Source organism: Capra hircus, chromosome 5 (assembly GCF_001704415.2).
Source record: "Capra hircus breed San Clemente chromosome 5, ASM170441v1, whole genome shotgun sequence".
Taxonomy (NCBI): domain Eukaryota; kingdom Metazoa; phylum Chordata; class Mammalia; order Artiodactyla; family Bovidae; genus Capra; species Capra hircus.
Genome location: NC_030812.1, coordinates 14,538,422 through 14,563,167, shown reverse-complemented (window position 1 = coordinate 14,563,167; position 24,746 = coordinate 14,538,422). Strand labels below are relative to the sequence as shown.

Here is a 24,746-nt window from a genome sequence, read left to right as displayed (position 1 = left end):
AATTGGGCTTTTAAGAATCTTAATTGTATAGTCCCACAACACTCTCTCAAAAATATCTAAGAGTATAGTCTTTGTTAACTGGAGTAAACTTAATAAGCATAGGGAACACAAAGTTTAAAAAGAAAATCATATTGGTGGAAGCACTGTCAGTCTGAACCGAAAAGAATCAAAAATAAAATGTAACTCTAGCATCCTGCCCCCAATCTTCTATGAGAAAGAAACAGATTGAAAAACATTCTCAGCTGCAATGCAAAAGAAGGTGTGCCTTGAGAATGGAGTTAAAAGACTATTGGGCAGAACCAAGAGTCAGAGAGAACTATTCCCACGGAGCAGAGCCAAGTCCTTACTAAGAACTAATGCTACTTTCTTAGCTATGGACCAAGGACTGCCGTGAGCTTCTTGTTCTCTCCCATACTAAAGGATAAGGACTCTTGTAATTAACTGAAACCTGTCTCACCAGCATGCATTGATGTGGGGGAGTGAGAGAAGACTACTTTTCCCTTAACTTTACAGATCTCTGAGTTGAAAGAACTCTCTCTGAGCAGATCATCTCCACTTGGATCTGATTTAGATGAGAAGATTCTGTGCTTCAATTCCAAGTCAGATGTCATAAGTTCATAAGACTCAGGGGTCTTTGGGACATGAGTCCTTTTGCATGTGAGAAAGATACAACTCATTAGGAACCAGGAAGCAGATTGCAGATTATTATTTTGTAAGCAGTTTCCTATAAACTTCACAACCCAATATTCACACATACAGTCCCCACCCACTTGAACTGAAAGCTTTGTGAATAGAATATAAGCTAGTATGATGCAGGCAGATGCTTGATAAGCCCTAATATTGAAGATTATCTTTTTGGAAAGCTCACCCTGTAAAGATGCCCAAGGTGGCGGGAGGGGACAGAGAGAGACATAGAGAGGGAGGGAAATTTCAACCTCCCAAGGCACCAGACATATAACAGAATGTATTTGGATATTATAGCCCCAACTGCAAAGTACATCAGACGGATGTACTGTATGAAACACAGTATGAAACAGATGGAATGCCCAGAATAAGTCTGGCCTCAATTCATGGCCCACAGAAGTAGGGTAAAATAAAACGGCTGCTTTTTTTAATTTACTAAATAATGCGGTCATTTGTTATGCAGCAAAAAGTAACAAAACAATAACTCTGTCACCTATGAATGAAGATTATTTCCCAGGTCATACCACCTAAGCATCTTTCCTGTATGGTTCTCACAAATTTTGGCCTTTGATCTCTCTAGAGCCTGAGTTACAGGCTATTTTATTAAATGTGCCTTCAAAATTGTAATTCCTTAAATGTACACCTGAATCTGTTTTACATTTGATTATAAAATAAATAATGATAGCATAGGACACACCTGTGCATCAATGTACTTCAGTTTTTTGCAGTTACTTAGACTGTGCAAGGAAGTTAATCCACAGCGCCGAAGAGATAGAAACTGAAGATTTGGACACTCTGCCAGTGTGGAGAGACTACAGCCTGGCAAGTCTTGAAATGTTATTGTTGCAACCTAGAGAATTAAAAAAAAAATCACAGGGTATCATTATCCAAATATAATGAAGACAAACTATATTCACCTTGAAAAATTGTTTTACATTTTTCATCTAAAAAAAAAAGTAATGCTCTATATTGAAACCCACTTTTATTAACAACTCAATTTCATTTAAGCTCTCTGGCCATTTTGCCACATTTCTTCCCCTCATAGAAAGGCAAAATAATGTAATCATTCATGACCAACTCAAGTTCAAAGGTAATACACACAGAAGCAATCATAATATAATCATTTATTAGTTTACTCCTTGACTTTTCACCAAATTCATTTTCCTGTTCTTCATGTTGGCATTATTTTCAGGATTGCACTATATAAACATTTAAGATCTGTGTTTGACAGTATCTTTGGAGGCTTCCCTGGTGGCTCAGACGGTAAAGCATCTGTCTACAGTGTGGGAGACCTGGGTTTGATCCCTGGGTTGGGAAGATCCCCTGGAGAAGGAAATGGCAACCCACTCCAGTACTCTTGCCTGGAAAATCCCATGGACAAAGAAGCCTGGTAGGCTACAGTCCATGGGGTTGCGAAGAGTCGGACACGAGTGAGCGACTTCACTTTCACTTTGGGATATCTACATGGTATCAGAAGCCATACCAGATCAGGAACAGATTTTATAACCAAACTGCCATGCTTCAACTAGAATAGCTCAGCTCTCTTCTAAAAATGAGACAAGTTTAACTGAGAAGAGATATTATAAAACCTGTAATAAGTCAAAACAGGCAAAAATAACTGAACCATGCAATAAGAACAACATTCTATTATGTTTCTGTGTTATAAAAGTATGAATCACCCTTTACTATTGAATAATGTATATACCCAGATCATATAGAATCTGCAGTGTAACAAGTCATGAATACTTATCATACATTTATAACATTTCCCATTATTGAGATGTTACCGTGCACTCACTACTTCATAAAGCTTTTATCCTAAGGAATTTTTCTCTTTTTAAGTCTTTTCAAATAAAGAAAATTCAACATCAAAGAATGTATTGATCCTTATGGTAGGTATATTAAGGAATATACTTATAGTTCTATAAGAATATATCAGATATAACTATTTTGAGATTACTGAAAAGCATTCCATGAATTAAACTCAGGATCTCTCACCTAAGTAAACTTGGCACAGTAATAATGTAACAATATGTTGCTTCTTCACTATAATTGAGTCTATGCACTGAAATAAGTATATAAACTAAACTGCTTTATAGTAAGAATACTTTCATATTGCCACATTAGAAGTCCTAAGGCCATATTTCCTGTGCACTGAATAACAATTTAAAAATTATTAGCTTTATACTGTATACTAGCATATATACTAGGGTATAACACATGCAAAAGAAATTTTAAAAGTGTTTTATTGAAACTGAACGCATTATTACTTCAAAAAAAGCTGGGGAAAGCATAAAATTCTTAAGCGTGTAACTCCTCTTCATGTGGAATATCTCCTGTGTGATAAAGTTTTACATTTACATATCTGTGTAAATGAATGGGAAGATCATACATTCATGGAAACAGAACAAAGGGATTAGTCTACCCCTTACTTTAAGTAGCAAAAGCAATATCTGGTATTTTTTAAACTTTTGGTGAATGAATTTTCTAGTTTCAAAATGATTTTAGGAATTTCTCAATTACCAATAATCTAAAACAATTTTTGAAATGAATTTATTTTTTATAACTTTTCAGAAAGAAACATATTTACCTACACGTGTCAGGATAACTGCTGCGTAATGTCCCTATGACTTGTCCAAAGGAGATACTATAAATTCTAAAATTAGAAACTAATTCTACAATAAAAAACTAAACAAACTAGAATCGAACATTTAAAAACTGAAAACCCTACAGCTGAAGCTTTATAGTAACAAATGCTACTCTACCATTTATATTCTCCTGCCCAATTTAATAATATACTGCTTTGTTAGTATTGTTCAATTGCTTGGTTGTGTCCAACTCTGCAAGCCCATGGACTGCGGCACACCAGGCTGCCCTGTCCTTCAGTATATCCCAGAATTTGCTCAAACTCATCTCCATTGAGTCAGTGATGCCATCCAGCAATCTCATCCTCTGTCGTCCCCTTCTCCTCCTGCCTTCAATCTTTCCCAGCATCAGGGTCTTTTCCAATTAGATGGCTCTTCACATCAGGTGGCCAAAATATTGGAGTTTCAGCTTCAGCATCAGTCCTTCCAATGATCAGGACTGATTTCCTTTAGGATTGACTGATTTGATCTCCTTGTAGTTCAAGAGTCTTCTCCAACACCGCAGCTCAAAAGCATCAATTCTTCAGTGCTCAGCTTTCTTTGTGGTCCAACTCTCACATCCATACATAACTACTGGAAAAACCATAGCTTTGACTAGATGGACCTTTGTCAGCAGAGTGATGAGTCTGCTTTTTAATATAGTCTATAGCAGCAGCAGCATGAGAGTCTAGATTTGTCATAGCTTTTCTTCCAAGGGGCAAATGTCTTTTAATTTCATGGCTGCAGTCACCATCAGCAGTAATTTTGGAGTCCAAGAAAATAAAGTCTGTCACTGCTTCCATTGTTTCCCCATCTATTTGCCATGAAGTGATGGGACTGGATGGCATTATCTTAGTTTTTTGAATGTTGAGTTTTAAGTCAGCTTTTTCACTCTCCTCTTCCACCTTCATTAAGAGGCTCTTTAGTTCCTCTTCACTTCCTGCTATAAGGATGGTTAAGTCAATTAAGTCAGTTGCTCAGTCGTGTCCGACTCTTTGCAACCCCATGGACTATAGCCCACAGGCTCCTCTGTCCATGGAATTTTCCAGGCAAGAATACTGGAATGGGTTGCCATTTCCATAAGGGTGGTGTCATCTGTATATCTGAGGTTATTGACATTTCTCCCAGCAATCTTGATTCCAGCTTGTGCTTCAACCAGCTCGGCATTGTGCATGATGTGCATAGAAGTTAAATAAGCAGGGTGAAATATACAGCCTTGATGTATTCCTTTCCCAATTTCAAACCAGTCTGTTATTCATGTCCAGTTCTAACTGTTGCTTCTTGACCTGCCCACAGATTTCTCAGGAGGCAGGTAAGGGGGCCTGGTATTCCCATCTCTTGAAGAATTTTTCAGTTTGTTGTGGTCCACGTAGTCGAAGGCTTTCGCATAGTCAGTGAAGCAGAAGTAGATGTTTTCCTGGAGTTCCCTTGCTTTTTCTATGATCCAACATTTAGGCAATTTGATCTCTGGTCCGTCTGCCTTTTGTAAACCCAGCTTGAACATCTGGAAGTTCTCGGTTCACATACCGTTGAAGCCTAGCTTGAAGGATTTTGCACATTACTTTACAAGCATATAAACACACTTAAGTTCTAGTTATAATGTAGCAACCTCTCTAATTGTAGTATAGGAGTGACAGCTGCTGCAGTATACTTGTCAATGGTGTCTACTTTTGAACATGCAGTATTTCTTGGTGTTTCTTCCTCCCTTGTACTGAACATTTAAAAATTTCCTGGGACTTCCCTGGTGGTCCACTGGTTCAGAATCCACCCTGCAATGCAGGGGATACTGGTTCAATCCCTGGGCCAGGAAGATCCCACATGCCATGGGGCAACTAAGCCCCATAAGTGGCAACTACTGAGCCCACACACCACAACTACCTAAGCATGTGCACCTAGAGACCAAGCTCCAAAACAAGAGAAGCCACCACAACCAGAGGCGTGTGAACAACCAGAGAGCAGCCCCTTCTCGCTGCAACCAGAGAAAAGCCCATGTGCAGCAACAAAGACCCAGTGCCAAAAATAAGTTAAATTTTAAAATTTCCTCATGATACAGCAATTTATTTTCTGTTGCACTCTAGATTTTCCCAAACATATGAGATCAAATAAACTTTTACACTAATAATTTTGATTGTCATTAATTTAGTTGCTAAGTCATGTCTGACTATTTGTGACCTCCATGGACTGTAGCCCCCCAGGCTCCTCTGTCCAAGGGATTTCCCAGGCAAGAAAATTAAAACTGAAGTGGGTTGCCATTTCCTCCTCCCTGGGATCTTCCTGACCCAGGGATTGAAACCACATCTCCTGCATTGGCAGGCAGGTTCTTTATCACTGAGCCACATGGGAAGTCCAATCATTTTGATACATGCATGAAAATAATGACACAAGTAAAACTGTTTTATGCTCTAAAAATTAAGGTCAATATAGAATTAATGCTCATAGGTGTTCATCAGCGTATGATCAGCCTGATAAAAGAGCAACTGGGGCATAGTGAATAGTCACTAAGTGCTTCTCAAATAACTCAACAAATGCATTAGCTTAGCCCTGTGGCAAAACTAAAATATTTATAACATTCATAGTTGTGTTCCCATATTACCAAAGGGTACTATAAAAATATTTGGAAAACTAATATTTTCGGTCTCTCATGACTTAAAAATGAACTGACTCATAGAACCTAGTGGAAGTCGCTCAGTCGTGTCCGACTCTTTGCGACCCCACGGACTGTACAGTCCATGGAATTCTCCAGGCCAGAATACTGGAGCGGGTAGCTCTTCCTTTCTCCAGGGGATCTTCTCAACTCAGGGATCGAACCCAAGTCTCCAGCATTGCGGGCAGATTCTTTACCAGCTGAGCTACAAGGGAAGCCCAAAACAGTCCATGGAATTCTCCAAGCCAGAATATTGGAGTGGGTAGACTTGCCCTTCTCCAGAGGATCTTCCCAACCCAGGAACTGAACCAGGGTCTCCTGGATTGCAGGCAAATTCCTTACCAACCAAGCAATCTAAGACTCATTCATTACATCTTGATAAAATATCACAAATTAGTTTTCTACTTAATCATCTATATTTCCCCCAAATCCTTGATAGTTTTGATAAATAAAATGACCTAAAAGAGCCACATATGTTTTTATAGGGTTCACTCTCAATTACACTTGAGAAATTCAACCCAAGCAGTGTCACTCATCTATGGCAAACTGTAATTGCCAAAGTAACAGAAGCAATGAGTGTTATGCTTTGTGTTAACAAATTCGTGATTATGCCACAATCTCAAATCTATCCAACCTGGAGAAATAATTTTGTTTAAAAAAATCAGCTGCAAAGAGACTGAATCTGAGGTTTGATTAGTGGCTTAAATGAATGAGAACATAACTTCAACTAAGTCATGCAGCATCACAACACCACTTAATTACAGTCTTCCTTGAATGAAGTGAGACATTCTGACCTAAAAGTTAATCAGCCCCTAAAATGTTATCATCATTCATGCCGTACTATAAAGCCATAGAAAAAAGTCCTTAAGCTATACTCTTTTTTTTCCAGTTGTTATTTAAGGCTAGTTACCATTAGTAGCAAAATACTCAAAAGAAAAATGAATTAGTTAAAGCATTCTGCTAGGGGAAAAAAAAAATGTTAGTTGTCAGTAATCCCAGCTCTTCAGTCATATCCTTCTGGAGTACTATTCCATATAGTAGATGATTCAGCATTTTCAACGTTCTAACTTATTTGATGAAATAGGCTAATCAGAAGTCCATTGCCATTCTCTTCAGATATTTGAGACCACATTTGACAATGACTATTATATACATTACAAGCCCAAGACTGTATATGAAATTCTTCACATACAGTCTTTGAAAATGCAACAATCCTACAAAGTAGGTATTTCTCTTCCCAGTTTACAGAAGACAAAACTGAGGCTCAGAAAGAGCAAGGTGACCCAGTGCAAGGTGACACAGCCAGTAAATGGCAGAAAGAAAATGAGAACCCTGATCTCATTTGATATATTAAAAATAAAAGTCCACAGTAACGTATTTATTTGTTTAATGCCTTTTTGCCTACCAAAGTCAGAAGCATAAGGGCAAAGACGGGTTTGTTTCTGTCCCTTTAATCTAACGATAAATATGGACTTGATCATATGGGATAGATGAACATTCGCTGAGTGAATGAATAAAACAATGTATACACATTAACATTAATGTTTCCTTTTCTCGGTATCTTGTCTATATCAAGAAATCAAATAAACTTTATATTTTGAGCTTAAGGCCTAAACATGTGTATTTTAATCTTAAATCTTTAATCTTAAATCCCTTCTAGTATTTAATATTCTTTCCTGTTTTTCTGAAACTATGTTTTAATAAGCATAGTAAATTAGCAGCATTTGGTGACAGCTACTTTAAATTTTGGGCTTCCCTGGTGGCTCAGAGGTTAAAGCGTCTGCCTGAAATGTGGGAGACCTGGGTTCGATCCCTTGGTCGGGAAGATCCCCTGGAGAAGGAAATGGCAACCCACTCCAGTATTCTTCCTGGAGAAGGAAATGGCAACCCACTCTAGTACTCTTGCCTGGAGAATCCCATGGACGGAGGAGCCATGAACCACCTTTATATAGCGCGTGACTAAATTACAGAAGGAGCCACTAGGTGGTGCTGTGGTCCAGGACTAAAACAAACTAGCTCCAAGCTGAGTATCAAGCTACAATTTTTCTACTCTGATTCAACTCTACTTTCCCAGATGACTCCATTGTTAGAAGCCTAATAATGCTATAGGCCCCTCGAAAATAGGTTTCAAGATATAAATCAAAGCTCTTCATAGTGCCTCACTAAAGACGATGCACTGAATAATTTTAATCGAGGAGATCTTTTAAGTACAACTCATCTCAAATAGGATAAGTATTTCATTAGTAACTCCATTGACTGAGAAAATTCTTAGATTAAAAAAAAAAGACGACTCTGAGAAACAAAGAACATATTAGTGGTTACCAGTGGGGAGAGGAAAGGGGGGAGTAAGTAAGTCAGTAAGCTACAAGGATATGTTGTACAATACAGGGAATATAGCCAATATATATAATAACCATAAATGGAGTATAACCTTTAAAAATTATGAATTACTATATTGTACACCTGTAACCTTTTGTACATCAACTATACTTCAATTAAAAATAAAATTTACCTCATATAAAGATTTTTGAAGTTACATTTTAGAGAACCAATTAAAATTCAGTATGTAAAAAGTATTATAAAATACCTGCTGTAAAGTATCCCAAGGGCCACATCGAAGAATTTCTAGTGTATTCAAAGGGGGCATCGTGTTGACTGGGCATTTTATAAGTCTCCTTCTTCTAACAATTTTCTTCTGTTGATTTTGCTTGAAAATTTCACACCAGGGTTTAAATGATGTTATCCAAGCTAGCCTCTTTTCTTCAATAGAAGATAGAAGTGTTGGCTCTATAGAGCAGGCCACTGTATTTTCACATTCAGCTGTGTTTTCATGACATTCTTCTGGAATTTCTTGAATCTGAGACTTAAGAGAGTTTACTTCTTTAAAAACCAAATAGTTCTTTGCATTATAGCCACCCAAATCTTCACAAGGAGCATCTACAATATAATTTTGCTTGTTTATTTTGCCTTCTACATTGATTACAGCATCATTAGTGTTAAAAACCAAGTCACTGTTCAGAGCACTGCCTTTTGGGTTCTCCTCTGCTTCTTTAGATTTTAAATCAATTTCTTCTTCTTGTAGTAATGTATTTTCCCCTCTATCTTCAGATTTTTCTAATTTCAGTGGTACTGGTTTTTGTTTCATTGGTATCACCAAAATTTCCTTTATGTTATTTTCTTCATATAATGTTCCTAACTGTCCTGATATTTTTTTTTCTACTTTTTGCATCTTATTATGTTGGTTATCATCAATTGTTTTCTGTGATTCATTGTCTTTTACTTCATCAATTTCTTGATTATTTCCTAATATTATTTGGGTTTCTTGTCTCATAGTCTCATTTATGGAAGGTTTCAAGATTTCCTCTTTTTGTACTTGAGACTGTAATTCTTGCAACTGAAACTGTTCTTTGACATTTTCTTTTAGATGCAGGTTTTCCAATTGATTTTTTTGATCTCTGTTTTCATAATTCCTTTTTTGCTTGACCAATTCTTCTGAACATTGTACTGCTAGGTTTTCATTTTTTTCTTCCACTTTAAATACAGCCAAAATTGCTTGGCTTGACATAGATTCTTTTAATTGCACTTGTACTGATTCTTTCAATACAAGCTCTCTATCTACATTTTTTCTCTTATCTGACTCTTCAGCTAACCAAGGGGAAGCATCTTCCCACATTTTTAACTTTCCATCCCCTAGCCTTTTGGCTCCAGCATCCTTATTCTTTGATGTATCCTCAGTAGATAAACGTTTGGCATTATATTCTCCCTTCTTTAATGCTCTACTTATTATCAGCTGTTTTCTTGTAGCTTCTCCCAATATCAATTTTTCCATCTTTAGTAGCTGCTCCCTTTCTTGTCTCAGGATGTTCTTTTTTCCTATATATTCTTCTTCTCTCCTTTTCCTTCCCTCTTGCATCTGCTTTTCTATCTCTTCTTCTCTTCTTTGTTTCTCCTCTAGTCTTTTCCGTTTTTCTTCTTCTATCTGTCGTATTTTTGCTTCCTTTTCCTTCCACTCTTGTGCTTTCTTTTTCTTACTTTCTATTTGTTCCTTTATGATTGGGCCATATTTTTGGTAGGCCACAAATGCTTTATATTTAGCTTGAATTTTTACAGCTGCATTATGCTGCAGTTTTGACAAACGCATTTTTTCTTTTTCCTGAAGGTCTTTAAATTTTGTTCTTTCTTCTTCCATTTGTAAATGTAAGTTTCTAATAAATTCCTAAAATAAAGTAAGATATATAGTAGTCAGCATAAGCTAAATGTGAAATATTACTAAAGTATCATATGAAATATAGATTAAAACAAATACTGAAACTGAAATCATAATAAAATCAATAGAAAACTTACTTAGAAGAACTAAAGTAATTTATTTAAAAGGGCATATTGATTTTTAAAAAATATTTAGGAGCTTCTATCAATTTAGTAAGCTGATACTCTAATATTATGACTGTACTTGAAATTGGGGAATTGAGGAATTCTTTGATGATAGAAAGCATATGCAGTCAGAATGACACAGAGAAAAGGCAAGAAAAGCTAAAATCGAAAATTTGTGTAGGAGAAAAGGACTTCAAGGTTTATAAGATGGGTGTTCTGATAAAAGAGACACCTAGAGCTGGCAGCACAGGGACTGCAGAGACAGGGGATGATTTTGTAAGTTATAGTATAAGGAAGGTGAGGCAGGAGATACACCTAAGTCTAGTTATATATCTTATCCTGTCTATTAGGAGAGCTGATAAGCCCATAACGCACTAAGAGAGGTAATCCAGAGTTGGGTGAGAATATCATTGTCACTAAACACCTAAAACAAAAGTAAACAGATCCACAAAATTGGGCAAATATTTAGAAAAACTAACACAAATGATGTGCAGTGACAAAAATGCTTCAATAAGCAAAAGGAAGGTCCGATTTCTGAGAGAACTATTTAAGTAAAAGCTTAAGATATTTTTAAGAAAAAATGTTTAAATAAGAATCTCATATAAAAAATGAAATGCAAGTGCCCAAATAAAAACATATGACTCACTCAAACAAACAAAAATCAAGATAAAATGGTTGAACAAATAAATGCCTATAACAAAAATTGAAATCCTATGTGTATTGAATAGTAAATAGACACATTTTAGTTTTTATTTCCACTTGAAGAGTTACATTTCATATAAAAGTTTACAAATAACGGTTTTTATTTTGATGTTTTCAGTATAAAAAATTGCCTTGATGGCATATTATGATGTAATGCTAATTGCTTGTAGAATAGTTAAATGTCAGTATTGAAACCTAATCTTTGGCTGCCGTCTTATAGAAACAAAAGAATGTTCACCAAGCATATATTTTGTATTTCGTTGCATTGTACACTGCAACTAATAAGCCAAGGAATCAACATATATTAGGTGCGTGTATTGTTTCTAAAAACCACAAACTAAGAATGATAAATGATCAATATAGTTTAGTATTTGCTAATTTTACTACACTCTTTTGTTATGTATATATAGGGAAGTCATAAGGGATTATAAATTCTATTTGAGTAAAGTTTAAAACCATATATTTTATGATAAGGGGCTTTTAACTTAAGATGGCCAAAGCACTGATATTATATATTTGCTGTATAGAGAATTAAAAGAGTTTTATTTTTATGATATTAAAAGTTACTTAATAAAGACTTGTCTCCATTTAAAAAAAATCAAAATTAGATGTTTCCCAAAACAATATACAAAACACCAAGTTATGAAATATATGAAGTTCAGGTGTAAAGGCAATCAACACAGAAACTTCAACATATGATTAACAGGAGTTCCAAAATAAAAAACTGAGAAACACTGAAGAGAAGAGAATCATAGAAAAATATTTTCTAAACCAAAAACAAAGGCCTTCAGATGAGTCAATTTCGCGCACACACACACACACATACACAAAATGATGGCTCATATAGTAAACACTAACAATATTTCAGAACACTAAGGAATATAAGCTCTATGAAGGCAAGGATTATTTCTGTTTTATTCACTGCTGTATCCTGAGTCCTCACAGAGAGGTACCCACCTGGCACACAGTAGAAAACCAGCAAATATGTGTGGATGAATGCAAAAAGTGAAAAATCTTAAAGCTTCAAAAGAACTTAGTAAATGAGCATCAGATTTGCAATCAAAGACAGCATGCGCTTTGTGTGTGCTTAGTCGCTCAGTCATGTCTGACTCTTGAGACGCTATGGACTGTAACCTGCCAGGTTCCTCTGTGCTTGAGGATTCTCCAGGTAAGAATACTGGAGTGGATTGCCAAGGCCTCCTCCAGGGGATCTGCCCAACCCAGGATTGAACCCAGGTCTCCCACATTGCAGGTGGATTCTTTACCAGCTGAGCCACAGAGGAAGCCCAGAGATGGCGTGTGCAAAAATAAACATGTAATGGAGTTATATCTTTAAATTGTTAAAACCAAATTGTAATAAACCTTCATTCTGCATCCAAGAAAACTAATCAGTCAGTTTTAAAAGCAAAATAAAAACATTTTCAATTTCCTGTCCAAAAGTATACTTTTGACGAGTGTTTAGCTGTATACTCCAAGAAAGGAGAACTGAGTCCAGAAAGCAGAGGAAGACTGAGGATTCAAAGAACACTAATCAGCAAGAGCAAGGAGATCAAACCAGTCCATCCTAAAGGAAATCAACCCTAAATAAGGACTGATGCTGAGGCCGAGGCTCCAATACTTTGGCCACCTGACATGAAGAGCTGGCTCACTGGAAAAGACCCTGATGCTGGGAAAGATTGAGGGCAGGAGGAGAAGGGAGCAAGTGAGGATGAGATGGTTGGATGGCATCATTGACTCAATGGACACGAGTTTGAGCAAACTCAGAGATAGTAAAGGATAGGGAAGCCTTGCGTGCTGCAGTCCAGGGGGTCACAAAGAGCTGGACACAGCTAAGCGACTGATGGGAAAACAGTGATCAAAGGAACCCTTAACACTTGGCACTTCTGTTTTTTTTCTGTCGTCGTCTTCCCATCATTTCATGCAAGGAGGGACATCAGCTGCCAGTCTACTGTTGCTCCTTCTTAGGTAATGCACCTTTTCCTTGACTGATTTTAAGATTTCCCCTCCTTATTTCGAATTTTAATAGTTATACTATTCGATCCCAAGGTGTGATTTTCTTTGTATGGATTCAACTTGGAGATCTTTACTCATGTTCAAGTTGAATTTTCTAAAACAATTTGAAACCATTTCAACTATTACTTCTTTACCCATAGGTTCTGCCCCATTCTCTCCTTTCCTTCCAGATTATTATTTTATACACATTTTTAATATTTTCATTATGTATCACATATTTCTTGTTCTCTTTTCTGTTTTTCCCATTTTTGTCCTCTCTGTGCTTATATTTGGGCATTTTCTGTTGACTTTTCTTTAGCTTCAATAATGTTCTCATCTGTTTTGTCAAAACTAATGTTAAACTTATCCACTGAAATTTTACTTTTTCACACTGAACTATTCAAGTCTAGAATATATACTTTGTGCTGCTATATTGTGCTAAGTTGCTTCAGTTGTGCCCAACTCTTTGTGACCCTATAGACTGTAGCCTGCCAGGCTCCTTGGCCCATGGATTTCTCCAGCGAATACTAGCGAGAGCTGCCAAGCCCTCCTCCAGGGGAAGAATATATACTTAATATTACATTAAAGATTCTAATTTCTTTTCATATCTCCTATCTATTTTGCTACTGCATAAAAATTATGGGAATTTCATGGCTCTCCTAACTCCAACGTTTGGATTACCTGTGAATCACTATTGTCTTTTTTTTCTTGTCATTCAATTGAATCTGTGTCTTCACATGCTTTACCAACTTTTTTACTTAAAGATGGATAGGATATGCCTACTTTTCCAGGAATATGTTTATATAAACTATAAAAAAGACTTGGAAAAATACAAAGAAAGGTAATATTTGTAACTACATTACAGAATTATGGGAAATTTTACCTACTTTTTACTTGCAATTACTTAATCTTATATAAAAACTGCAGTGTAAATTAGTTAAAAATTAATAAACATGTCATGCTAAACTTAAAGGGATACTTAACACATTCAATTAGTTGCATTACAGAAATGCAGTAACTTTTCATAACAATCCTCAATCATAATGAAATAACGGTATGTTTCCTCATACATAACAGTATGTTTCCTCAAACCTTAGAAGAAATTTTACATTTACAGTTTTACATAGACATATTCACTAATTGAACCAGTTTACCTTCTGTGTCAGGATATTTCATTTCAAGGAGAGTTTCCAGTGACTAAGTATTTTTAAAACTTGAGTAAATTAAATCCTATACCAACTAGGCAATATTATTTTAAAATATTCAGTCCAAGCATAGCAATTTGTTTCAAATGGAGAATGATTATCGTGCTGCTTACAAACAATAAATACATACCTCATGCTGTTTAAATCTCTCCTTCCATATTTTCTCCTCTTTATGAAGTTCATCATTCATCTTGTCCTGTTCTTGCTGAACAAATGATAATATTGAAATATGATATTCACATGTCAAAAATATTATGTTTATTTTGTGTGGCTCTTACAACATATATTAGTAAACAATGGTTAAAGATAATAACTCACCCAATGGCCCCCAATTATTAGTACTGGAATAACAAATTTAATCTCAACTTAAAATATCATAAAATGATATCTAGGTTTCCCATTAGCACATGAAGATATCTGTAATCTTGGAAAGCTGTTGTATTAATTTGAGTATATTTATTTACATAATAAAATGTACTAGCTAGAAATATTCCTGGATAATGCAAAAATTACAAATGACAATGTATGTTAAGATGGGTTTTGCATTACAGGTTTTTTTTTCTCTCCACACTATTTCATTTAATTCACATAATAAATCACCTCAGAGGGTAAATGTAAAATTGTTTTGTTTCATTAATTCATTACTAGCATCTATTTTGTTAAGGCTCTGAAAAATAAACAAAAATCAGTAAAATATAATCCCCTTCCTCAAAAACTTTACCTTTAGTAATTCTAAAATGCTGCCATATGTTCACACATTACCCCAAATTTAACAGAATAAGTTAATCACAAGATAAGAACTATAAGGATTACGGTAGGAAGAGATGTAATAATTAGAGGATTATGAAAGGTTCATACAAAAGATTGTTTTTGAAATGACTCAGCTTTTAAGAGATTAAGTAAACATCTGAGGCATTTATTAAAAAGTTTTTGAACTAGGAAAATGATTACCAGTTTTAGGAAAATTGTTAAGTTACATTTGATAGCAGTCAGTAAAGAATATGCCTGCAATGCAGGAGACCTGGGTTCGATCCCTGGGTAGGAAGATTCCCTGGAGAAGGAAATGGCAACCCACTCCAATATTCTTTCCTGGATAATCCCATGGACAGAGGAGCCTGGCAGGCTACAGTCTACAGGGTCGCAAGAGTTGGACATGACTTAACAACTAATCCACCACACTTAATAAGAAAGTAAGGCAAGGAAACACTAAGGGGATCAGTGAAGTAGGTATTAGAGAAGTCCATGACAGAATCAGCAAGGGCCTCCTACAGATGAGGTCACAGGAGTCAGAAGAGAGGCAAACACGATGCAAATATGAAACTGCCACCAACTGCCCACTGACTGAATCAAAGCAAGTGGGAAAAGCTCTTTGGAAATTATCTCATATGAGCTGTGGGAAATTTTACTGACATTTAAGCATGGAAATAACATTTTTTTGGAAAATAATTATCCTTCTGACTGCATTACTGTGCATGAGTTTCCAGAATACAAGACCAAAAGTAGGAAGGTCAATTAGAGAGTATAGTAAATATTCCAAGCTAGACATTAGGACATCCTGAACTATGGGGCAGCAGTTGACATATGGATGAGACAGTGTATAATGAACTATTACAAGGACAGGACCATAAAAGAGAGAGAAGAGTCAGAAATGGTACTCAACTTTTTAGCTTAGTCTAAGATGAGAGCATAGCTCATCAAAATAATGACTAATGAATACCAGAGGAAGAGCACGACTCAGAAAGACAATGTATTCAGTTTTACATCCATTAAGTTCTGAGTATGGAACAGTTATGTAGTTCACTTTATTTTATAACTATAGATTTGGTTCTGAACAGCCATTGCTGTGTTTGAGACTATCTTGAGAGAAAATGCATGGGATAAGAAAAGAAAGAGCAAAAGATGGAATCCAGGGTAGGACACATTCAGGGAGAAGGAGAAAAAAATTAACCTAAAAACAGATACCAAGGAAAAATGGATAAACATGTAAGAAGACAATCAAGGTAGTGTGGTCCCACAGAAGTGAAGGGAAAATGAAATGGTCAACAGATTTATACTGGCATAAAAAGGAAAAGAGGCAAAAATAAATCCTGACTGGTGGCTCAGATAGTAGAGCATCTTCCTGCAATGTGGGAGACCCGGGTTCGATCCCTGGGTTGAGAAGATCCTTTGGAGAAGGAAATGGCAACCCACTCCAGTACTCTTGCCTGGAAAATCCCATGGATGGAGGAACCCTAATAGGCTACAGTCCATGTGGTTGCAAAGAGCTGGACACGACTGAGCAACTTCACTAGAACCTGTGAGTATGGTTCTAGAAATCATTGTATTTTTATCAAAGTCAGCTTAGAAGCCAACATTTTGTTTCGCTTTGGTTTTGTTAAAAGCAATTTAATTCACTAGGATGGAGGTGGAAGGCACCTAGAAGGTTTAGATTTGAATGAAAGATGAGGAAATGGATTGAGCACAAATAACTACTCCTTAAGAAGCCTGTCTATGATAAGCAAAGCTAAAGAGCAGCTAAAGAAAGATATTTAAACAACAGTGATCTGAGTTTTCTGTTTTGTTTTGTTTCTAGGACACGAGAAAATTGAACGTGAGTATAAGCAATAAGAAAGGAGGACGTCGTAGGAGCATTTTAACATACAGGAAAAAGTAAAGGTAAACTGGAAAATGGTAGAATATAGAGCAAAGAATGCAAAGTTGGCCTTTGGTAGACGCTCTCCTACGGAGATAAGAACAAAGGCAAAAAATAAAGTTGAAAAGGCGACCACAAAAATTAATGTTAACTAGATGCGGGATTGGGGAAGGACATGGCAACCCACTCCAGTATTCTTGCCTGGAGAATCCCAGGGACGGAGGAGCCTGGTAGGCTGCCGTCTATGGGGTTGCACAGTCGGACACGACTGAAGAAGCTTAGCAGTTAGCAGGTGTCAGATTAGAAAGAAAAAGAAGTTCATAATTGAGGCAAAAATGTGATCGTTTACTAATAATGAAGAGGGAGTTGGGTAGAACTCTTAAGGAAAGAAATTTATAATAGCAGTTTTAGAAATGGAAGAAGAAGCTAGCAAAGACACAGGTGAGAATTACCGAGTACGTAAATTATCTACTTAGAAGCCATCATTATAAAATTATGGAATGGTCCCAGTGGAAAACTTTGAAGCTCCAAGGTAAAAGGAAGCACACATTTAGAAACTCATTAATCTACTGCTGCTGCTGTTGCTAAGTCACTTCAGTCGTGTCCGACTCTGTGCGACCCCGTAGATGGCAGCCCACCAGGTTCCCCCGTCCCTGGGATTCTCCAGGCAAGAACACTGGAGTGGGTTGCCATTTCCTTCTCCAATGCATGAAAGTGAAACGTGAAAGTGAATTCGCTCAGTCCTGTCTGACCCTTAGAGACCCCATGGACTGAAGCCCACCAGGCTCCTCTGTCCATGGTATTTTCCAGGCAAGAGTACTGGAGTGGGTTGCCATTGCCTTCTCCACATTAATCTACTAATGTCATATATATTTTTAAATCATAAATTTATGATAAAGTACAAATTGCTTTCAAAAACTAAGTTATAATTTTTAAGGGTAAGGCCCTGGCATTAAATTTCTTTTGTAACATCAAGTGAATAGCTGAAAGTTTTGCCCTTGAAGTAGTCAGTAAATTTGTGTTACAAAACAAACTAAAAATGGCAATGAAAACATAATTTTAAAATCAGCTGTTTTTTAGAAAATATCACTAACAATCAATAGCAGTGATACATTTTGCCACAAGCCAGGAAACACTACTCCAATAATCTACATTGTGTTAACTTCAATTCTGGAATGGGAAAAAAAATAGCTTCTGACTTTTGAAAATGACTAGTCTGTGGAAAGGAAAATATTAACTAAAAGGAAGCTAAAGATTTGTAGCTTACTATTAGTAAAAGGCATGGACAAGCTGGTTCTGCAATATTATCATTGTTTTTAATGTATTTACTTTCTACATAATTCAGAAATGCAATGTACTCAACATGGGAGGCTAGGATACCCTGAACTACCTATGTGATGACATGCTAATGTTCTGTACATGGAAGACTCAAAACTAGTAAGTTGGGAGTAATACATAAGCTAACTTTAGTAATGCAAAACAGATGTAAGTCCTGCCTGTTACCCATACAGTCTAAGGATCCTGATGGTCCACAAGTGAGTCCCAAAAATCCACCAGTTTCTCCAGATACCACTACCATGGCCTGAGGATGTGGACCACCTGAGGAGCAGCTGGGAGAAAACAGAAAGGAAAACAACACAAAACTCCATTATGCCAAAAATGTTCTAGTCCCAGAAATTAGCTCATTCATGGGAATGGAGCACAACTATTACCTACATGCCCGAACCACTTTAACCAAATATGTCTTACATAATTGCTAGATATTAGGCTACATAGTAAGGACATTTTGTGATGGAGAAAATTCTCTTGCCTTTTTCTGTGATTAGAAGGGCATAGAAAAGCAACAATTTATGTTGTAAATGTCAGCTTTTTTAGGACAGTCTTTGAAACTTTATAGACTCTGGGGGATCTCAAAATCCAAAGCAGTACCTGAAATTACAACGAATTTCACGGAAAATAAGCAAGGGGTCCATATTAATACTGTAAATCCCCAATGGGCTGCTTTGATTATTGCTAAGTCACTTCAGTCATGTCCAACTCTGTGTGACCCCATAGATGGCAGCTCACCAGGCTCCCCTGTCCCTGGGATTCTCCAGGCAAGAACACTGGAGTGGGTTGCCATTTCCTTCTCCAGTGCATGAAAGTGAAAAGTGAAAAGTGAAAGTGAAGCCGCTCAGTCGTGTCCGACTCTTCGCAACCCCATGGACTGCAGCCTACCAGGCTCCTCCATCCATGGGATTTTCCAGGCAAGAGTACTGGAGTGGGGTGCCATCGCCTTCTCCAGCTTTGATTATTAGGACTAATTAAAACCCATAGAATGGAGCTCGAGCTACACCAAAATCCAAAACATCAGTACTATTCAGGAGTTCCTGATTCAAAAAAATAAAAAAAAAAAAAGAACGAAAAATAAAAACAAGAAAACTTACCTTCCGAATATTCTCTAATTTCTTCTTTTCAACTTCAAATTGTTTCATCCAACAATGTCTTTTTTCTTCTTCTTCTTGAAACTGCTTTTCTTCTCTATCCCTCTGAACTTTGAGAGTTTCTTTCTCTTCGTCTTCTAGTTCTTTCTGTTTGTCTTGCCAAGCCTCAAAGGACTGCCGACATCTTTCTTCCACTTCACAGTATCCAAAATTTATTTCAGCATCATCTGTAATCATGAAGAGAAAAAAATTTATTCAAACCAGTCAAAGCTGATTCAATATAAAATTTAAAAGTAATTTCAAAATAAAGAAATAATGTCAATATATTTCCAAAGTGAAAGCGACAATATGCTAATGCACAAAATACATGTAAACTCCATTGCAGTTAATAAGGAAATCATATAATTTGTCAAACTATTCCAGAAAACTATGTGTGTGTATCTGTGTGTGCGTGCACATGCACACATTCATGTGTGTGGTAAGAGATATATATGGTTAAGAGACACTTAAAAAATGCAGGTCTGGGTACACCTATTGCAGTCAGCTCTACATGTGGAAAATTTTCAAATATACTTATATAAAGTTAAATAGAAAGTGCAGGTCGCTCAGTCATGTCTGACACTTTGTGACCCCATGGACTATACAGTCCATGGAATTCTGTAGGCCAGAATCCTGGAGTGGGTAGCCTTTCCCTTCTCCAGGAGAATCTTCCCAACCCAGGGATCAAACCCAGGTCTCCCGCATTGCAGATGGATTCTTTACCAGCTGAGCCACAATGAAGTTAATTTAGGAGTCATAAAAAAAAAAAAAAAAAAACTATGAAACATGTAATTAAATAACCATAGTAAGTGTACAGTATTTTTCAAATACCATGACTATTTTCTTCTAAATGGCAAAAGAAACCTGTTTAAGGATTTTAGATAATTAAAGTGAATCACATTAAAATGATCAAAAGTATCATCAAGCAAGTTAATCCACCTGGCAAAACATGTTCATCCACCGGCAAATCACAAAGATCAGACTCCAGAACCAAATCAGGACTGCCACGATGAGTTTTACTTCTTAGAAATTCTTCTTTTTCTATTTCAGATAACATCTAAGAGGTTAAAGAAAGTACCAATGATTAAAGAAAAACAGAACAGAGAGTAAAGTTGTCATTTCAATAATGTATTAAGTATTTACACACACATATCTAGAAAATTATTTACTTCAAATTGCTCTCAAATACAATTCTATAGCATATTGATAATTATTCTTTTATGGTGAAGAAAAATGCTTTTCTCAGGGAAGCAAATTGTATTTTCCCCTCCTTATGTATTTCAGAATTCTAATTACTTTCTAATATTTTCTTACAATATTCAAAATTAACCTGCTTGACACTCATGTCCAAATGTTTCTATTAGTATTTGTTTCCCCCAACATCTTTTTATATTTCCTTTCTGTAGCAATTACACATATATACAAATTGCTAATATATTCAATATGTTTTAAAGACAATCTTTTTCTAATTTACCTTGAAATATATACGTTATAATTTTGATTTATATTTTTCCATAATTAGGTTTCCACCATGCTCCAGCTTAAAAGGTACAGGATATCTATTCCAATGAAGTAGCAATATAATTCAAAATTAATATGTCAGGACTGAGCGCTACCAAAAAATAGAGTAAGAAACATACATACAAGTAATTCTCAAATTCTGCTAACCTCATAAAGAGCAAGAATACTGCTGCTGCTGCTGCTAAGGCGCTTCAGGTGTGTCCACCTCTGTACGACCCCACAGACGGCAGCCCACCAGGCTTCCCCGTCCCTGGGATTCTCCAGGCAAGAACACTGGAGTGGATTGCCATTTCCTTCTCCAGTGCATGAAAGTGAAAAGTGAAAGTGAAGTCGCTCAGTCGTGTCCGACTCTTCGCGACCCCATGTACCGCAGCCTAGCAGGCAGGCCCCTCCGCCCATGGGATCTTCCAGGCAAGAGTACTGGAGTGGGTTGCCATTGCCTTCTCCGAAAGAGCAAGAATACAGTTACATACAATTAGAGTTATGTAAAAAGAGTAAGAAAAATGAACAAGATGCTGAGCCTGTGGAAGAGACTTTCTCTGAAATACATTTCCAGGAGTTTTACCCCAAAATCTTAGGCTTTCCTTTACTCTCATTCCTTTACAGATGTTTTTATTTTACCTTAAAAAAAAAAAAAAGACATTCTACATTTAAAGTTTCTACAGGGTATTTAAAGACTGCACTAATCATACTACATTCTTAAGCAACATAACAATATTAGAGTATATTTCATTGTTTTCCTTGGATTTTTTAGGTAAAAAATACCATCCAATATAGTTATGCTGGTCTTATTTACATTAAATTTCCAAGTATTGCTGGCTCAAATCACCATTTCTAATATTTTAAAGACTGTAATTTGCATTGCTTTATATTCTATGCCAGAAGAGAAAATAAAACCAACAATTATTTGCTTAAAATAATTAAAATTTTAAGATAGTGAACTTTAAATCCTATGAGATGAAAAGGAAAATTTCTAACTATATAATATTGAGCACTTTCAGTCAAACAACATATACCTTTATTAACTGTTCTGGATTTTCTTTACACTCAGTTGGTAATTCTATCCTTAAATGTATATGATTATTAGAAACTCCTCCATAATCACAGCCTATAAAGAGAAAGAAGTTATAACATTTTTAAATATTAAAGCAAGACACATGTTAAAATCCCAAACTATTTTATCATCCTTTAATCTTAAATTCTTTATTATAGAATAGTCTTGATCAAAGCAATATTAAAATACTGAAGAACCAAGAACAGAGGAAATCTGTAATCTTTATTCAAAAATAAAAGCAACAGATTTTTAGAGTACTCTTATCACCTTTCATATTCTAGAACTGAAGTTCACTTTCCATGTATACAGAATAATGCTGTGTTTAATATCACAATAACACCTTGACTAGAAATCAGCAAAGGTTCAAGTCTACATGCCACAAACAACATAATCTTACACAAGATACTGAAAATGCTTTAATAAAAGTCTCAATTTAAAACATAATGACTAACATGTTCATGAAAGAAACTTTCATTCCCAATTTTGTGAGGTTTTGTTGAATTTTAGTGTCTTTTTTATCATCTGTGAAGAGGTAGTTATGTTTCTTTTTCTTGTTCAATTAGCTTGCTTTATTCCTTGGTTGTAAAGTTTTCTTTTTTTTTTACAGATGACCATTCTGCCAGTTAACTGACTATTCACAAGTATTCTGAGCAGTATTATAGATTTTCTTTTTCAACACCCATTCACAATCTCTCTGGCATGTTTTCCTATGTGAGAAGCTGAAAAGTAAAAAAAAAAAAAAAAAAATTCTTCAGATTCCTTTGAAGGTATGTTTCTGAGGTTGATTTAGATTCAGCCAATTGATATATTTGTGCAAGTCTTTATTTTCATAAAAATATTATGTGTGAAGAAAGGCAGAGAGAGATACTTTCATTTTTCTGGCTCAGACTATGATAGAGGGAGCTTTGGGTTGGAGGTAGGAGTGTATAGAAGAGGATTAATATCTCTGAATTGCTTCATTTTATCAGCAGCTCCTGCTACAGCACAGTTTCACAGTGTGCATGCAGGTCTTTTTTCCTACACTTTAGATATTCAACATAGAATCTGATTTCTTCAGTTCTATTAACAATTCCGTTATTTATTATAGTTACTATTAATAGCCTCCAAAGATGTTAGTCCTACACTTCCTGGTATGTGTATCCTATGTACTCCCCTCCCACACAGAATCTGCGCTGACCCTGTGTAACCATCAGGATGGAGTAAAGATGTTGCATGACTTTGGAGAATGTCATCTGAAGCTTTACAAGGTACCACCTTAGTCGCTGAATATTTTATTCATGTTATACTCTTTCTCAAAATCCAGGTGCCATGCAAGCTACAGAGAGAGACCACATGTAGGTGCCTCCTCCAATTGACAGCCCCACATGAATTCCCAGCCAACAAACTGCATCACCTGCAAGCCATGTCAGTGAGCCATCTTAGAATTCCAGTCCAGTAAAGACTTCAGTCAACAAAAACAAGACCAGGAGCTGACTGTGGCTCAGATCATGAACTCCTTATTGCCAAATTCAGAATTAAATTGAAGAAATCAGGGAAAACTGCTAGACCGTTCAGGTATGACCTAAATCAAATCCCTTACGATTATACAGTAGAAGTGAGAAATAGATTTAAGGGCCTAGATCTGATAGATGGAGTGCCTGATGAACTATGAATGAGGTTCATGACACTGTACAGGAGACAGGGATCAAGACCACCCCCATGGAAAAGAAATGCAAAAAAGCAAAATGGCCCTCTGGGGAGGCCTTACAAATAGCTGTGAAAAGAAGAGAGGCGAAAAGCAAAGGAGAAAAGGAAAGATATAAGCATCTGAATGTAGAGTTCCAAAGAATAGCAAGAAGAGATAAGAATGCCGTCTTCAGTGATTAATGCAAAGAAATAGAGGAAAATAACAGAATGGGAAAGACTAGAGATCTCTTCAAGAAAATTAGAGATACCAAAGGGACATTTCATGCAAATATGGGCTCGATAAAGGACAGAAATGGTCTGGACCTAACAGAAGCAGAAGATATTAAGAAGAGGTGGCAAGAATACATGGAAGAACTGTACAAAAAAGATCTTCACGACCAAGATAATCATGATGAAGTGATCATTAATCTAGAGCCAGACATCTTGGAATGTGAAGTCAAGTGGGCCTTAGGAAGCATCACTACGAACAAAGCTAGTGGAGGTGATGGAATTCCAGTTGAGCTGTTTCAGATCCTGAAAGATGATGCTGTGAAAGTGCCTCACTCAATATGCCAGCAAATTTGGAAAACTCAGCAGTGGCCACAGGACTGGAAAAGGTCAGTTTTCATTCCAATTCCACAAGAAAGGCAATGCCAAAGAATGCTCAAACTACTGCACAATTGCACTCATCTCACATGCTAGTAAAGTAATGCTCAAATTTCTCCAAGCCAGGCTTCAGCAATACGTGAACTGTGAACTCCCTGATGTTCAAGCTGGTTTTTGAAAAGGCAGAGGAACCAGAGATCAAATTGCCAACATCCACTGGATCATCGAAAAAGGAAGAGAGTTCCAGAAAAACATCTATTTCTGCTTTATTGACTATGCCAAAGCCTTTGACTGTGTGGATCACAATAAACTGTGGAAAATTCTGAAAGAGATGGGAATACCAGACCACCTAACCTGCTTCTTGAGAAATCTGTATGCAGGTCAGGAAGCAACAGTTAGAACTGGACATGGAACAACAGACTGGTTCCAAATAGGTAAAGGATTACATCAAGGCTGTATATTGTCACCCTGCTTATTTAACTTCTATGCAGAGTACGCCATGAGAAACGCTGGACTGGAGGAAGCACAAGCTGGAATCAAGATTGCTGGGAGAAATATCAAGAACCTCAGATGTGCAGATGACA

The 24,746-nt window shown here is 36.4% G+C and overlaps 1 protein-coding gene across 1 annotated transcript in view; it reads right to left on the bottom strand.

Moving 5' to 3' along the window:
• LRRIQ1 (leucine rich repeats and IQ motif containing 1) overlaps window positions 1-24,746 on the bottom strand; it is a 211,204-nt gene that overhangs the window by 178,597 nt on the left and 7,861 nt on the right. The window contains exons 4-9 of the mRNA XM_005679778.2: window positions 21,854-21,945; window positions 20,256-20,373; window positions 19,281-19,504; window positions 14,353-14,427; window positions 8,540-10,168; window positions 1,382-1,534 (exon numbers count right to left, since the gene is read on the bottom strand). Coding sequence (XP_005679835.2) covers window positions 1,382-1,534; window positions 8,540-10,168; window positions 14,353-14,427; window positions 19,281-19,504; window positions 20,256-20,373; window positions 21,854-21,945 — 2,291 coding nt within the window. The remainder of the gene's footprint in view (window positions 1-1,381; window positions 1,535-8,539; window positions 10,169-14,352; window positions 14,428-19,280; window positions 19,505-20,255; window positions 20,374-21,853; window positions 21,946-24,746) is intronic.